The 13,818-nt window shown below is 41.5% G+C and overlaps 1 protein-coding gene across 6 annotated transcripts in view; it reads left to right on the top strand.

Annotated features, from left to right (window-relative positions):
- Positions 1-13,818, top strand: part of LOC119647329 (protein shisa-5) — a 72,537-nt gene that overhangs the window by 28,756 nt on the left and 29,963 nt on the right. Inside the window, exon 1 of one of the 6 annotated variants that reach the window (XM_038048272.1) lies at positions 770-970. The exons of 4 other annotated variants lie outside the window; for them this stretch is intronic. In XM_038048272.1, coding sequence (XP_037904200.1) covers positions 856-970 — 115 coding nt within the window. In that variant the 5' untranslated portion in view covers positions 770-855. Of the gene's footprint in view, positions 1-769; positions 971-10,441; positions 10,691-13,818 lie in introns of those variants that run through there. One more of the 6 variants, XM_038048270.1, reaches the window with a different exon arrangement.

Raw genomic sequence — 13,818 nt, 5'->3', positions numbered from 1 at the left:
CATTGATCCTTCCACTTGTCAAGCAAGTAATCGGTCCGGTATCTGTCGGGTCCTGCACCGTGTCGTTTTAGGGATGAGGTAGGTAATCCCAGTAGTGTGGAAAGGTGGAAATTCCCCTGACCGACTAATGACCTAATTTATGCTATGTGCCAACCGATCATATATGCTGCCGAACTTTTTATATCAGAAATTCAGCACCCGGTTCAGACCAGGACCCTTTATTTGGTCGGCTCGTCGAACCTCCGTTTCGGTAGCTGCCGCAAAATTCATGCCCGACATAATGACATGGCGGGTGCCTTCAGCAGTAACCAACTAAGTATGCAGGTGGGTGATCTGAAAAAAACCCCGCTGGTTTCTCGCGTACGTTGCATTCTGAACACGTCTGGAGTAACTTCCACTTTCGGTTAGGTAAATGCGTTTACACACAAAATGTTGGAACTCCCGCCGTCAGACTACCAACTAAATACCTCCCCATCGTCGTTAAAGGGTTAAATCTATTAAAAAGTATATAATGTAATCATTCATAGAAGTCTATATTGACCGCCTCACCATTACCCCTGGAGCAGAACTTGGCAATTGTAAATTTGCGCATCTCGAGCTCATTAAATCTAAACAGTAAGATTAGATAAAACATCTACGAAAATAACATTCATGTACCAAAAACGGTGGGAATCTTCAATGATAACAATTCTTATCAAATGTTTTACCGTATTTCCTACCGCAGAAGCTTCTCCTCAACAACATAAGTTCTATCGTGGATTGGAATTTCCTGTGGTCTGTTGCGAATTTTCTAAAGTTTTTCTATATTGCCAAAGTTTTTTTTTTTTAAGTGAAAAACTGTTAAACACATTAAAAATGGATTCGGAAACGTGGTTTACTATTCAACTTTTTTGTTTTGTGGTGTTAATAATTTTAGCTATTGGCGCTTGTTGCTTAGCAAAACGACGAAAAGGAAGAAAGCCAGATGATTGTTAGTATTATTTCCAATATAAAAAAAAAACCTTAATGACCCTCGCCCTGTATTACGTAAGAATTTAACTTCATAGAAGACAGTGAAACTATCGCATGATCTAAGTGGAATTCCAAACATTTTGACTTTAGTTATTTGTGCCGAATCCGGGTAATACCAATCATTTTCGCAAGAACTCAAAGTATTGCAATAAAATCTACAAATGAATATATTCCTTCGCAATTGAGACAAATTTAAGTAAGAAGTGTGCCAGCCGTCAGTCGCTATGCCCCCATCTAAAAATCTCCCAATATCTCTTTTGAAACCTCATTTCTGTCAACTGTCAAAATCAACCCTTCTTTCACTAGAGTAATTAGGAAGACCATTTTGAATGATTCTAAAATTTCAATCCTGCGGAATTCTGTGACTTTTTCTTCAACCTTTTATTTTTTTTTTCTATTATGTACTATGCGTGTTCAAAGCTCCACGTTTTGTCATAATTTGATTTAGTTTTGGGAAGGTCTTTTTCCATTGCTCCCGGCACGACTTGACAGCCTCGTTTACATGCACGATGGATGAATTCTCAGAAAAAAAGGCCCAAGATTTGTTTTTCAATAAACCCAATGAATGAAAAATTAGAACTAGATGATAGTAATGTATCACGTATCTTGCTTAATCTTCTCAAGGCCATATGATTCAACTTCGGGAAAAAACATTCGTTATCATCTCTCTATACCCTTCATTTTGGCTTATTGCTCGTTGTTCTTTCTATCGTGAATCAGCCATATGTGTATGCCATCTGACGAACAAAAAACACTAGATATTTCTTCAAATAAAGAAAGTTATTGTAAATTAAAAATTCCCCTGGATGTTGAAGATAACCCACGTACTCGAGGAGCGCGACCAGACCCAAGTCTGCAATGGGACTCATCTAAAGTGGTTCTTGCCACGACGCTTCACCGGAAGTTATCTGGTACCATAGGAACCGGTCGCCATATCCCCTAGTTCCGGTAAAGGTGTTAGATAGACCTCACATCCACTAGTATGAATGCTGAGCCTGCAAGCCAATATTCAACTAGTGCTAGCCATGGTGGAGTTCTGATTATGGTCCCCAAACCTATTCGTGCCCCAATATCCTTTTCGGGGTACACTTTACGACCCGCAGTATAGTCCTTCAGCGGAATAATTCCAAGACCTATAAGCACTACATGACAAGTCCCTAAGTCAGTTCCTTCTCAAAACCGCAAATAGGGATAAAAACGGATACTTGAATCCAGGATTTAAAGGCAAATAGAAGTAGCAAAAATTTCAGAGGCTGAAAGAGCAGAACAGCTTCGCAGGGAAAGCATCCTTTAAAGGCTGGCAATCTGAAATGTCTCCTCCGGAAAAAGGAGATGGTCGTTAAGATGCCGAAGAAGAGCATCTTACAGTGAAACTGACGTCAAACATCTAAAACGAATGATCGCCTCATGCAGGATACTCTACTAGCGAATTTGAACAATAAGAGTTTCTGATGACCAACCCCCTAAAATGCTCAGATACCAGCGATTTATGTATCTTAGGCGTTCATGCATTGGTATACTCAGGGGGTAAATTTCATATACTGACGAACCCATCGGTCGAGCCTTCTTTCCTCAGGAAGCGCAACACCCCTTTTACTGGAATGCTGCGGAAAAAAGTTCTCATCAAAGGAAAGCTTTTGAGATGTTAGCTTTGCCAGTACCCACTCTCTCACTGTGCTATGGATTGATGATTTTATTGCTGCATTTAACTCCCACAAGTGATTTTTTTTATTTCCTAAGTGCTGGCTTGCGAAGAGATTATTTAGAAAAATAAACTCTCCTTTGGCAAGAGACTCTGCTCCAAAGTATGAGGACTGATAACTGGTTGTACCGCTCATCTCTGGAAGGCAATGACCATTCAGTTTCCTCCTTTTTTTTTAAATAATACCATTGTGGTTTTATTTGGATCTATTGAAAGTCCATGCCTGAGGCACTAACTCAATCAAATCAACGGTGCGTTATGTGTTTCTACAGACTGTTGCGAGGTCTCGACTAACAGCTAGCACAGCCAGGTTATTCGTATAAGCTTGAGGGTCTATTGGCAGATTTCGCAGTTCACATAGTAGTGAGTCGATCAACATACTCCACAGAAGTGGCGATAACACATCTCCTTGAGGGCAGCTTTTCGTCGCTTCCGTTGTTAGGTAGCGATCAATACCCACTTCAGCAATCTCTATGGTAGCATAACGTAATTCCACTTTTCATCAACACCATGCTCTCTCGCGGCATTACGAAACTTTTGGAAGAGCGCACAGTCAAACGCCCCTCAATGTCCACGAACACCCCCGTTGTGTACTCGCCTTTCATGTGAATGTGACGCTCAACCAGTCTCCAGACATTTCAGCGAAAAATGATGTTAAGCTGATTTGCCTGAAGTACTTTGGATTTGAATATTGATCTTTCCCAGGCGTAGGTATGAGGACCACCTTAACCTTCTGCCAAGGGAAGGCACCTAGCTCAGAGCACGACATCCGCGAAAAATATTTCATAGAATTAGTAAATTATGATAAAACCTAACATCGTCTCCGTTGCTAGTAATGAATATTTTACTAACCATACATCGATATTTCGGGAACAACCGGGTGGTGTACTTCCAAGAGAGTCTGTATGGACTCAACTCTGGGGTTCATGAAAGCGCCATCCGGTTTTCTAAGAGAGTCCAACCGGGCCGACTCATCCTTATTAAAGACTCTGCACAGCCTAGAAGTTTCCCTTCCACCTTCCAGTTCCTCACAGTATATTCTAAAAGAGCCTGGTTTCGAACGTTTTACGAGCCTCTTATATTCACGCTATGATTATCAGTCTTCTTCCTTAATGTTTTTGCAAGCACGATTTAGAAGTCGTCTGGTTGATTTTCTGAGTCTTTGCAGTTCTCGGTTTCACCCGCGTTTTACCGCGTTGGCTTCGGGAAGTAGGACAAACCTCTTCAAAGCACTCTAAAAGTGTGCGATTCAGAGTTTCCAATGGATCTTCTATCGCGGTGATCTGAAAGTGAGACTCGCCAGTCTCTAATCACCTCTAACAGCTGATGTGATAGTGCGATAAAATTAAACACCTTCTCTCCTCTAGGATTGCATTTAATATTGCCTCAACAAATATGCTGACCATTCCCATCACAATTTCTCCTATGACATCGGTCGAAAATCACAATCGATAACAGCTACGATGATGAAATCCGCGCACGGTTGTTGTCAGCCAACAGAGCCTATTTCAGCTTACAAAAACTGTTCCACTCAAAACGTCTCACCATAGGGTCAAAGCTCTTACTGTACAAGACAATGATCTTGCCAGTCGCCATGTATTCCATGTTTCCAGCCCGGAAAGTCTATAAGGGCAATATCTATGGTAGAAAAAAAAAGACGAGGCAGACCCTGCCTAAGGTGGAGCGATGGCGTAGGTCGGGACGCCAGACAGATTTTAGGGATATCGAATTGGTGGACCTCGGCGCAAAACTGGGATGTCTGGAGTTCCTTATTAAGGCAGGCCTAGACCGGATACCGGTTGTTGCGCCGTTGATGATGATGATTCCCATCACAACCTATTAAGAAATAATAAAAAAACTTGTTTTTTCTTATTCGCTTGATTCGGGAACAAATGGTTCCTGAAAGATCGGTATTTGCAAAAATAAAAATATCAACACTAGCGAATAAGAAAAAAACAAGTTTCTTATTATTTCCAATCATTAATCGCTGGAAACACCGCATAATTACGCTCAGAGCTATTAAAAGTTCACGGCCACTTGATTCTGCATACACTACCCCTTAGTTTTTACGTCGGCGGAGGACACAAAGAATCATAGGGTAAGTAGGCAGAGGCAACAATGACGTTTCTCCTCTTACCATTAACCTGGTGGTGTAACTTGACCGTAGCAAGGTCCTCTCCGCATGGTTGCCTCAAACAATTTTGACATCAGAAGCCATCGTAGAAGATCCCAATCCCCTTGACTGATCCAATACCACAGATTTTGTTAAAACAAACCCAGTGCTCTTGAACCAGAAATAAATAAGGACAGTCCTACAACTTTGTCAGCCTTGCCGCCTGTCGATAGGAAGAGGCTTTGGCATGCTGCAGATTAATTTAACTAACTCTTATGTTTGTAGACATAAATGTAGCCTAATATGAAAACCGCCGCTAACTGAAAAGTATGCTGCGTTCAGTGTGGATCTCACCGGCGTTACCAGTTTGTCCTCACTTTCCGCCGAAAGTTCCGCTTTCTCACGTTGGATTCCTCTGAACATCGGCACACTTGACGGTGTAGCAACGTCCATGCCCTCATTCCCAAGAAACTTCGCCTTTTTTCGCTGTGTCTTCCGTTGTCATCGACTGGGAGCCCTCCCAGTTTCAGAGTGTCCGGGCTGCATGGATCGGAGAAGAAGGTTTGACAGGCAAGCCTGTAGTCCCTTCTCCTTTGTGGCTCAAGTTTCCTTCTGCTGAGCCCGCCCCCTCCCCTTCCCGTCTTTTGGAAGTGTTAGGCAACAGTGCCATCGGCAGGCCGACCCCACCCAGCTTTCCGGTTCCTCTTATTAAGGGAGTTACTGTACTATCTTGTCTGGTTAACCGCACCGTAGATACCGAGTGTAGGTTTTCCACTGAAGCCGAAAGCCTATCTTCCACAGATTTCTCCGTGGGAGAACATGAATCTGGTGAGGCCTTCAAAGTCAGTGTCTCGGCCACGGCCGGATTTCTCAAAGTCGCGGATGAATTTGAAGTCTGTGACTTCTTATCACTTGGAGAGTTACAATCCTTTGTTTCCATCTTCTAGTGTTTTTGAACACCCTTAGTGTAGTAGTAAACTACCACAGGCTCTCCCACCACGACAAGGCGATGTTCGATGGGGAGACGTAGAGGTGGAGATAGTGTTTGATAGTAGAGCTGTTAGTGTTGATTCAGCAGGCATTTCCCCGGATTTATGCTTTATGGTAGCAATCCACGTCTCCATCCATTGACCGGCCAATGAATATGGTTTTATAAAAAACTGAAATATTTCACAAAATCATTGGGAAACCGGAAGCTGAACGCTTCAGGTACCTAAGGTTTTGTCTATTTCTTAGTACGTAGCATGTAATATATGCATATATTATGTAAGAGTATCCACTTTCGGGTGATATTGACATTCATAGTGTTGAATTTGCAAAGAAGCAATAATATGACGTATTACAACTTTGTTAGTAATAGTGTGATCTATTATAGCCTACATCATTGCAAAATTTAGTGCTGCTAGGATGAACTTAAGGGGGGTTTGCAGCCAATTACTAAAAATTACAGTAATATACTATTATTAACTTTATTTAAACAGATATCGATGTGGAAGGTATTTCGGGGCCCAGGCACCATATAGTGGTAGGCTCCTGATTTTTTTCTGAGAATGGCCCCCTTAAAGAAATGATCACTTTCAACCACCCGCACTCCCCACCTTTCTAATAAATGTCAAAACTAAGACCGGCTTTGAAAAATATTAACAGATACATTTAATTTGATACATTTAGACCCCGGTTTTGCATGTATGGGAACCCCTCCCCGCCCTTAAATTCGACGTAAAAGGATGTAACTCACTATATGCGTAAGCGTTCACAGTCCCCACCTTTCTACCAAATTTGGTGCCAATCGCTATAACCGTCTCTGAAAAAAATGTGTGTGACCGACAGACAGACAGGAAACCGATTTTAATAAGGTTTTGTATTTACACAAAACCTTAAAAACAGTAAATATTTTATGCCGGCTCCACATGCTTAGCACTTGCCGTAAACTCCAAACCCCCACAAACGTGTACGGGATCAAACATGCCATCTACGTACTTATAAGTGAGCCAGTATTTTCTAAGCAGACAAGTAAATTCTCTTTGATTTGTCCAAAAAATGGACACTCAGTCGGATCGGTGGCAAGCGCTTGCAAACCTACACAAGCCAAACCAAACATTATCCGCGCGTGGATGTACGTTCCAAGCTACTATAGATTACATGGGCGCGAATACGAAGGGCTACCCGCGAATACACCGGATACAATTTCCAAAATATTGTTACGAATTTGCTTTTACGTAATCCCGTCGCTGTCACCAATTGTTACGATTTCCTTCACGTAATTAGACTGCTGTCACCAATTGCTATGTTCTTAGCTTTACGTACTCTCCACTAGTTATGTTGCTTGCTTTACGTAGGCTCGTATCACCACTAATATGTGAGAAATTCCAAATTTCAGGCGCGCTGGAAGCCGCCAATCAGACCCGAAGATCATCTTTGCTGGAGTATTTAACGTTGTGCCATGAATTGCCGATAGATATGCCATCAAAAGTAGTGGTATTACTTCGTCCCAGTTTCTCTGATCCTTGTTCGATTCAACCTTTCCACCATTCCATCTGGTTGTGGGTGCATTGGCGTTGTTCGGATCCTCCGGATACCTAATGATTCACATACATTTTTGAAAAACTCCGATTCAAAGTTTCTTCCCTGGTCTGTGTGCAATTCTAACGGAACCCCAAACCGACATACCGAATTTTCCACAAATACGTTCGCGCACGTTTTCGCCTCCTGATTGGGTATTGGCCATTTACTAAAATAGTCAATAACGACGAGGACATATTTATTGCCTTTGGTGCTCGTTGGAAACGGCCCGGCTATATCCATGGCAATGCGCTCGAATGGTGCTCCTACGTTATATTTCCGTAGAGTTCCCCAACTTCGTGTTTGCGGTCCTTTTGCGGATACACATTGCACGCATGTTCCTATCCAGTCGGCATCCAATCCAATAAAATTGACGCCTAATTTTCTCAACAACTTTGGTTATACCCAGGTGTTCCGTTGTGTGGTATTCCTTAATGATTCGTTTATTTTCGCCTTTGGAACGACGATCAGCTTTCTTAAGGTTTCTCCATCCTTACTTTCCCAAAACACGATAAGGACATCCATCTTCCAACTGGAGGCTCTGCCATTGAGCCTAATAAGCCTTTGCGGTTGGGCTTTCATTTGAAATTTCTTCCCAAATAGGCTTCTGATTTTTCTCCTCTATTATTATGACTAGATCAGAATCATCTTTCTGGTCTTTTCGTATCTGCTCTTTAGTCTATTTTTCATCGGGTAAAACCATTAGTATACGAGTGTCGACGATTCCGTCTTTTCCTTCTGTACGGCTACAGAACTTGCACTCTACATCACACGGTCGTCTTGACATTGCATCCGCGTTCCCGTGCCGCCCTCCTTTACGATGTTCGATATGAAACTCATTTTTTTCGAATCTCTTAATCCAACCAGCCAATTATCCCTCCGGATTCTTAAACTGTAGAAGCTACCGCAAAGCATCATGGTCCGTCCTCAAATGAAATGACTGTCCATAGAGATACTTATGGAAATGTTTCACCGGGTCTTCCGGCAATCTCGAGCCTTGAGGCGTTGGTTATCCCAAAGTCTTCACTACACGGCAAACTTTCATTTCGAATTCGTCATCTTCGCACTCCAGATTCTGCACCTTGTAGGCTGGTCGACATACTGCAGAGGCAGCTTCCGACGCTAATGCATTCGAAACAGTCTCCATGAAAATTTGTTTTGGCGAAATGATACCCATTCGTTTCGTTTCAGGATCACGAATGCCCGAATGTTTCAATTTTGCATCGCTCGATGTAGTCTGCCGAGCAATCTGCATAAGCCATATACGCCAATTTTTCGATTTCTGCCGCAAAGTCTTGCAGTGCTTCACCAACTCTTTTGGACCTATTCTTCAACTCCATTCGGAAGACTTGTTTTTTATGTTCGCTTCCGTATTTCCGCTGAAGCGCTGCCATGACCGCTGTAGTTATTTCGCTCGTCCTCCGGAATCGTTTGTAATACTTCTGCTTTGCGTGCCACTATTAACGCAGCAGCAGAATCAGCGTCACTCCAGTGACTTTGATCAGCCGCAGTTTGAAAATAGAGAGCGACGTGGTTCCATCATACGTTGGAGCCTTGAAATTAAGTCCTATATTCTCCTTAGCTACTGAAACGGGGTATCCAGATTTCTCTACCTTTTGCAGTCTCTGCTTCAGTTTCCTCATTCACCCAGATTCGCATTCCATTTTTACTTCCAAATTTGGAAATCTAGTGTTCAATTCCTCAACTTTCGAATCGAACTTTTTCGTGACTTCTTTGAATTTAATGTCCATGCTGTTCTTGAACTCTTCAATAAATTGCGCCTGTCTTTCGTCTTGTTGTGTTGTATATTCTTCTAGTTACTTTCTAGATTCATCTCGTTGCTTTCCAGATTCTTCTTTCATTCATATAAAACTTACATTAGAGCTGCATTGTCGTTGTTGTTTATCTCAGTCGTTCCAGATGCTTCCTCGTGACTCTGAACAGACGGTGTAGGCTCACACTGGAACTCACGTTCGTCGACATTAATACCTCTCCACTCCAAAACTTCGTGAAGTCTCTTCTGCAGTTCCGCTTTAGTTCCCGTCGTAGGGAGCTCTAACGCTAACAGCTCCCTTTTCAGCTGCTCCACTTTCAAGCCCTTGAATTTAACCATCCTGGCTTACGTAATCCTACCACTGTCACCAATTGTTATGTTCTTCACTATTCTTATTCGTCACTAGTTATGTTACTTGCCTTACGTAGGCTCGTATCACTGGATTGCGTAGCACAAAACAAAAACCCGTTCTATAACTTTAATATAATCGTTTATTAAACACTAAATTATACAACCATACTGTATAATTAATTATGGAACAAAAGGCATGTAAACACTTTACTAGGTTACTACTTTGCGTCTTTGACAGGATCTTCTTGCCGACATTAGAGTCATTTGTTAACAATTATCGTAACTGAATAGTCGCTCTAATGTTATACAATTTTGGCGTCCTGTCTAATTGTCATAACTACGATTTACATTGACGTCACACATAATTTTCCAAAGTGATTTTCGTCACAATATCATGTCAAGAAGCAACTTAATTTTACCCATTATTTGTAAAGTATACGATAAGAACCCGAAATAGCAATGAATCCCCCTGTTTATCTACAGTACTTTAAGTCACTATATCCTAAACTCAAGTTTTTATTATTCTTTTATATTGTCACTATCAGTTTACAGTGTGAAACTCAAAATAGAATTTTCAAGCTTAATTATAATTTTTAAGCATAAACTCACGTTAGCTCTGAATTCTGATTATTCGCATTCAATGCAAAAGAGCAAGGTGAAGAAATCAAATACTTTTGTTAGCAAAAAATGCTTGGAATGAGCTATCAGCTACATAGAGTGAGGTATAGTCGACCAAAATCCAACCAAGTCTATCCGGACGTCACAATTTCATATTCCTACTTTATCGCTCCTCCACTATAGATTAGATAAAATGTGCGGACATACTCGTACATACATCCATGATTCACGTACTAGAATGGGTAAAAAACTCACTGCAATTATCAATTGAATCTTATCTTTTTTTTGTATTTAATTTTTCTAGCGGGTTCATTCTTGCTTTGCAGTCGCGAAGTCAGCATTCTAAACAAACAAGTACATCAGTTCAAACTGTCTCGAGGTCTTGGACTTAGCATAAAATCGTAGTAATCCGTGAAACGCGATCCAAATAAAGGTTTCAACATGAAAGACGGCTTGGAAGGCTTCATAATCGCGATCGTTGTTGGTTTAGTGATAATGGTTACCGTCGGTATAATTGCCTGTTTGAGAAGACGACGAAGATCAGGAGCCATACTGGGATGTTAGTACAATTGACAATTATTTCAATTTAATATCATTACTCAAAGGTCCTAGGAAATCGTATGTTGCTCCGGCGATATTCGTTATTCTCACTTAAGTTTCAACGAGTGTAATCTCCCCACTTTGTGAGTGCATGTGCCAGTCAATAATGTCATAGTTTTGCGCAACAAAACGGGTGTAATGTGATAACGTTTAAGACAAAAAACCCATATCTACTGGAACTTCCGTCACGGATGTCATATCATAAATTTCCCCATTGGATTTCGTAAAAATGTTTGCTGATTTGCAGATTCAAGAAGGACAATTTGTAAAATATACGTGGGAAGCTTTAATGACTCATCAATAGAAGCTACTACGACCTTGATAATGTCCAGTCAAAGTAAATGAGCCGGACGTAAACTCACAAACGCTACATTCTGAAGAGATTTATCTACGATCTTTCAATCTGAATTATTTGTGCAGAGTAAATACAAATCTGAGAATGTAGCATCCACGGAATAACGTGAATACTGTACATTTTTTTAGTGGGATTCCCTTAGCTCTGGCGTTGTTTGCTTCCCGATGTGATTTAACATTGACGTAGTCGAAGATCAAGCTTTTTTAATTTGTAAATACTGAAAATTTGATTCGAATATTGGCATCGAGTCTAGTGGGGGCTTACAATGCTTTTTCGTTATAATAGTGCAGTTAAAAGTGCATGATTCTCCTTGGATTTTATCAAATGCAAAAGACTGTCTTCATTAGCTGGAGAGAGTAGTGGTTTGTGACAATTTCTTTTTTTTTTTAAGTACAAACACCTGACAGGAGGGGAAAGCCATAGCGTCTGAAACCGCAACCCGTATTCGCAGGATCTCCGCTACTAGATGTGATGCGACTGGCTGCACTTGGACCATAAGCGGAGCACTCACATAAACGCATGCACATTCACACAAGCTGGACACGTATCATTTTATATAGTTCCTATTCTGAACATATGCATACCCACCTAGTGAATTATGACCAATCAGAATGCACACAATACTTCTCCAAGTCTTCCTGCTTTTCGACAGGATAAACTTTCCAGTACGTTTGTCTGACTCTGATAGGAAAAGTTTTGTGTTTCTAGCAGCATTTAGCTTCTGCCACCTGTCATTATGGGAAGCTTGTTCCAAGTGTCTGATAGCAGCCTTGGTCAATGCTGCTGACACTCAAATTACTGGTTCCGGTCCGGGCATGGGGGAAACTGAATCCTGTTTTGCTAAGGGGTCCTAAATTTCATTTTCCTCTACAGCACAGTGACCAGGCACCCAGATTAGTTCCAGCGTATTGAATCTAGAAATAGAGTTTATACGATTTCTACATTCCTAATCGATTTTCGACGGGATCAAAGGGCACCTCAACGCCCACACTGCAGCTTGACTATCACTATAGATTGCAATACGCCTACCCTCAAACCGCTCGTCAATCACTCAGGCTGCCCACCTTAGAATCACAAATCGTCTGAAAGATCGTTGCATATTCTACCAAGAGAAAAGCCCACTTCTTATTTTTATTCGAAAGATAGACTCCCGCTTAGAACCCCGTTGTTTTTGAGCCATCGATGTAGATGATCTTAGTATATCCTGCCCGTATTCTTTTGATTCGTCCCAATTCTCCTTAGGTATATAACTAATATCTTCTACCAAACAGGTATATGGGATCGAAGAATAAGAAGGCATTACAAAAACTGCATTCAGTCGTCCCAACAACTCTTCCAACGCCCTCACGTCGGGGCACGTCGGTTGCTTCGCCATGGCTCTAAACTGCTTTGAATATAGAGTCAACCACTTTGAAGTCAAATACTTGCTAAATTTAAACGTGGTCATACAAGCCTTAAAGACGATCCACGTCAATCACGTCCAAAAACAGCAACACATCATCATCAACGGCCCAACCACCGGTATCCGGTCTACGCCTGCCTTAGTAAGGAACTCCACACACCCCGGTTTTGCGCCGAGGTCCACCAATTCGATATCCCTAAAGGCGGTCTGGCGTCCTGACCTACGCCATCTCTCCATCTCAGAAAGTGTCTATATCGTCTTCTTTTTCTACCACAGATATTGCCCATATAGACTTTCCGGGCTGGATCATCCTCATCCATACGGTTTACTACTGAGCCGAATTTTATCCACAACCAGACGATGGTGGTATCGCTCATAGATTTCGTCGTTATGTAGACGAAGGAATCGTCCATCCTCATGTAGGGAGCCAAAAATTCTTCGGAGGATTCTTCTCTCGAACGCGATCAAGAGTTTGTAATTTTTCTCGCTAGGAACCCAGGTCTCCGAGGAATACATAAGGACTTGCAAGATCATAGTCTTGTACAGTAAGAGTTTTAGAATAATTCACTCAAGCAAACTTTTAACAAGTCGGGAAACCGGAAGCTGGACGCTTCAGGTATGAAAGGTTTTGTGTATTTCTTAGTACGTAGCACGAAATATATCCATATATTATGTGAGAGTATCCACTTTCGGGTGATATTGACATTCATCGTCTTCAATATTCAAAGAAGCAACAAATTTGAGGTATTATAACTTTGTTAGTAATAGTGCGATTTCCACCAAACTTGATAAGATCATGCCCTATATTATAGCCTATATCATTGCAAAATGTCATGGTACTAGGATGAACTTAAGGGGGGTTTCTAACCAAATACAAAAAATTGTAGTAATATACTATTATTAACTTTATTTAAACAGATATCGGGATGGAAGGTATTTCGGAGCCCAGGCACCATATAGTGGCAGCCTCCTGATTTTTTTCAGATTTTTCGGTTTGGTAGTTTCTGAGAATGGCCCCCTTAAAGAAGTGATCACTTTCAACCCCCCGCGCTCCCCACCCTTGCAACGAATGTCAAAACTAAGATCGGCTTTGAAAAGTACTAATCGAGACCTTTAATTTGATACCCCACATGACTATATTTGATGAAAAAAAATTTTACACCCCCCTTTTGCATGTATGGGGACCCCCCCTTAAATTCAACGTAAAAGGATGTAATTCACTGTATGCGTGAGCGTTCACAGTTCCCACCTTTCTACCAAATTTGGTGTCAATTGCTATAACCGTCTCCGAGAAAAATGCGTGTGACGGACAGACAGACAGACAGACCGA

Source organism: Hermetia illucens, chromosome 1 (assembly GCF_905115235.1).
Source record: "Hermetia illucens chromosome 1, iHerIll2.2.curated.20191125, whole genome shotgun sequence".
Lineage (NCBI taxonomy): Eukaryota > Metazoa > Arthropoda > Insecta > Diptera > Stratiomyidae > Hermetia > Hermetia illucens.
The sequence above is the reverse complement of the archived record's forward strand: the minus strand, read 5'-3'. Positions and strand labels throughout refer to the sequence as shown.